This window comes from Glycine soja, chromosome 17 (assembly GCF_004193775.1).
Source record: "Glycine soja cultivar W05 chromosome 17, ASM419377v2, whole genome shotgun sequence".
Taxonomy (NCBI): Eukaryota; Viridiplantae; Streptophyta; class Magnoliopsida; order Fabales; family Fabaceae; genus Glycine; species Glycine soja.
Window position 1 is genome coordinate 14,087,351 of NC_041018.1, and position 3,668 is coordinate 14,091,018.

Sequence of the window (3,668 nt, forward strand, 5' to 3'; positions counted from 1 at the left end):
AAATAGCTCAATGAATTCACTTAACCTCGACTCGTGGTAATTTTTAGTTGACAACATTTTCAAATGTTTATTTTTTTACGAAAACATTTTTAATTGTTGATGGTTGTCTTAAAAGAATCATGATATTCCACATTTTTTTAATATTGTTTTGGTTGAATGTAGTTAATATTTATTTAATAAAATCAAATATAACGTGAAAAAAAAAGTTTCCTTTATAAGAAAAGGATGGATATCCTAAAGTTTCTGTTAGCCTTTTAGAATATGGGCCTGTATTAGTTTCCTTAGCATGTAGTACAAATATTTGCAGGATTATTAAAAGTACATAATTTTTTGTTTAACACCTTTTTTTTTAAAACCGAGAATTGTTCAACACCTCCTTAACCATGATTTAAAACCTTTAATTCAAACAATATAGTAAGCAAAACCAAATACTTTGGTAGTGTTGTTTTGAGAAGTTTTTTTTAAGCAAGTATATAGTGAGTTTTCCATGTTGAGTGTTGACTGAGTTTATTGAAACTCCAGTCCAGTCAAGATTATCATATAAAACCCCCATGTTAATGCGTGTAAATAACGCAGAAAAAAAAAAGCTAGTGGAAATTATCATTGAATTCGTTAAATAGTACTCTTAATAAAAATGAATCTCAGATGAAACACCTGGAACTTTCATACGTACATACAAGAGAGACTGTATGTCTCATGATGAATCTATATCTCCAACTAATGTCTTCCCCCGATGGGTATGTGTGTGTATATTAAGATAGATAGCGTGAAAAAAGGCTAATTGCCTATATTAGGACCCTTAGACTCGCACTTAATTGGGCACAATTTGATTCCCACTACCCTCAATAAGAAAGATACTAGGAACCCAATAAAACAAAGTTCACGGTCCCCACCCTTGCATATTATTATCAAGGACATAGTCTAACCAAGGTAAATTGGGTTCTCTCCTTTAAGAAAAGCTTCCACGACATGCACAATCCCAAACGTATATTCGGATTCACGCATGACCTCATCAGGCATCAATATCTATCTCATTCTCACTATTTCAATATTTACTCACATCTTCTCCTATCATCTTCTATCAGAAGAACATAATGTTGCATTCACATGTCCAAATCCAAAATTATTATCAAGATATTATCACCAGAAAACAAAAAGGTTAATTTGTTCTGCCAGAAAAAGGGATCTAGAAAGTCAAATTCATTTTTCTATTTACAAAATTCTAAAAAAAGATAGGATATTCATATTCCTTCTTTCTTTACAAAATTATAAAACTACAGATATTTTTCCTTTTTCTAATTACTACTTTCCTAATTAGATGTTAACTAATATTCTAAAATCAAACTTCTCTGGGATCAACAAAAATTGAGAAGCCTGGAGGGGATTTAGTCCAATCACCCAGAGAGCCATCACTGTAATCTTCTCCTAATCTCTTAATGCACCACAGATCTTCTTCGCATGAGAGCATTTTCCAGTGCGGGATAGCGCACCGTAACGGTTCTTGGCTTGAAACTTCGGTGGCCACAACCTCACAGCCGCGATCCCGGGCGAGGTTATGGGCAAACCCGCACAAAGCCCGGATCATCTTCTGGGCCTGCGGGCCCTCTCCTCCAAGCCCATACAAAAAATGAAACCCGAAGGGCTCAAAGAAATTAGGAACGGAGGGCAAGCGCAGCCAGGGGAAGGCACGATCGAGGACGCGAGTGGTCTTGGCGAGCGTCTTCTTCACGCGCGAAGCACCTTTTACCTCCAGTGTGAACACGTCCTTGCAGTTCCACACACTGACTAGGGCCCAAGAACAGGGTGGTGGACCCTCAAGAAAGCGGGTTGAGCCGGGCCACGTGTCAGCCCGGTACAAGCCTTTGGGGACGGCAAGAAAAGTGCCTAAGGAGAGCTTATTACGGAGAACGGAGTCTACGTCGCGCGGGAAGAACTCCGTTGTGGAAAACTTGCTGCGGTAGAGTATTTCGGCATCGCTCGGAGAGAGTTCAATGATAGTCACTTTGTGAGAGATTCTAGCAGGATGCGAGAAAACAGGATTCGCGAGAATGCAGGGGGTACGAAACTTTGAGTACCCACATTTGTCGGTGAACAACTTGACGGATGCAACGTTGTCCTTCTCCGTAGCCATGTATGCATACTCTGCCCCGTTATCCCTGAACCATTCCTCCATTTTCTTCACAAGCTTCATCCCTATTCCCATTCTCCTGCACGCACGCACACCTAATCAAAACTCACACTCTCCAGAGTACATGAGTGAGAGAAAAAAAAAAAAAAGGTACCTGTGATGTGGAGAAACACGAAGGCCTAATATGTAGGCTAGTTTGGTGTAAATAGGGACTTGTTTTGGCTCGGTGTTGTTTTTTCCTTGCCTGTGGAGCTTTTTTCCGCAAGTAACGGTTTTGATGCAACCTCTTATCATTCCTACTGTCTCTTGGCCAATTTCGGCTATCTGAAAAGGACAAATTAAGAATGAGAATTGTTATATTTATAATAATAATAATAAAAAAAAAAACTATGATTGCTAGTTGCTTGATTTATTTGAGTTAAAAAGTTGGTGAGAAAGACTGTTGGTGTTTACTGGTGTTGATAGAAAGAAAGAAGGAGAAGAGAAAAGAGAGAAAGAAAAGACGTTGATGATTAGTTGAATATATATAATAAAATTACTACCAGCATGAGGAAAGTAGGTGAGTTGCGGACCCTGCAAATTGGGTCACCATGGAGGTCGGTGAAGAGGGAAAGCTTTCCACTGGGTCCAACCTCACATATTCTTTCAACGGCTTCCACTTTCTCTATGTCTTTAGTTGGATCAAACTCTCTCACACTCACAGCCACCGAAGGAACAAACTCAGACTCTCCCATGATAACAACAATAGTAGCAAAATCGATGGAAGAATAAGGGATTAGGAGAGAGTAGTGTGTGTGAGGGAATAGAATAGGGTGAAGCTTTCCTTTATATAGAGGGGACCGGGGGAGATAAAGCTTATCAGAGTGAGCAAAAATTGCAGCTTTTTCGAGAGAGAGGGAGAGAGAGAGAGAGAGAGAGCGATTAAACGAGGCCTATGCCGCATGTACTAGTATGTAACCTAAGCTTAAAACTCGGGAAAGCCTTCCATAAAACCAGAGGCTACAATGAATGTTACATTAATGGAGTAACTCTCATAATTAACGTGATCACTGTCGCTAGCGCACCAATTAGAAAAAAAAATAGTAATAAAGAGAGGGAAAAAAAGGAAGGAACAAACGGATATAGATAGAGCCTAATGAGTAATGCCTATGAATATGTTCATCGTCTCATGGCTTGCTTGCTTGATATACACAAATCCAAATACTCTCCAATGGAGCTTTAAATACCTGCTCGATCTTTTCAGCTTTTTCTTTTGCCGTTTTTTTAATCACACACTATCTCTCTCTCTCTTCTCTATTCAGAATCCGCACCACTTCCTCTAATTTTAATTAATTCCTTGGTTTATTTTTAAATAATATATTTAAGAATATGTCTTTATCTACTACCTTTCCTTTATTTGGCTTTCTCTCTCCACGCACTGTTTTTTTTTTTTTTTGCTAAAGTTTGGTGATAATAAAAGGAAATAAATGAATTTAAACAAAAGCAATAATGAGCAGAAAAAGTAGGAGAAAGGAAAGAGGAAATGGCGGCTATGGCTGCG

At 38.5% G+C, this 3,668-nt stretch overlaps 1 protein-coding gene across 1 annotated transcript; it reads right to left on the bottom strand.

Moving 5' to 3' along the window:
• Positions 1 to 1,127: 1,127 nt before the first annotated feature.
• On the bottom strand, positions 1,128 to 3,324 carry LOC114392712 (probable N-acetyltransferase HLS1). Its single transcript, XM_028353930.1, has 3 exons — positions 2,671 to 3,324; positions 2,283 to 2,452; positions 1,128 to 2,207 (listed from the first exon to the last, which is right to left on the bottom strand). The coding sequence occupies exons 1-3, from the start codon at positions 2,860 to 2,862 to the stop codon at positions 1,340 to 1,342; spliced, it is 1,230 nt and encodes a 409-aa protein (XP_028209731.1). The 5' UTR covers positions 2,863 to 3,324; the 3' UTR covers positions 1,128 to 1,339.
• Between the last annotated feature and the right edge of the window lie 344 nt (positions 3,325 to 3,668).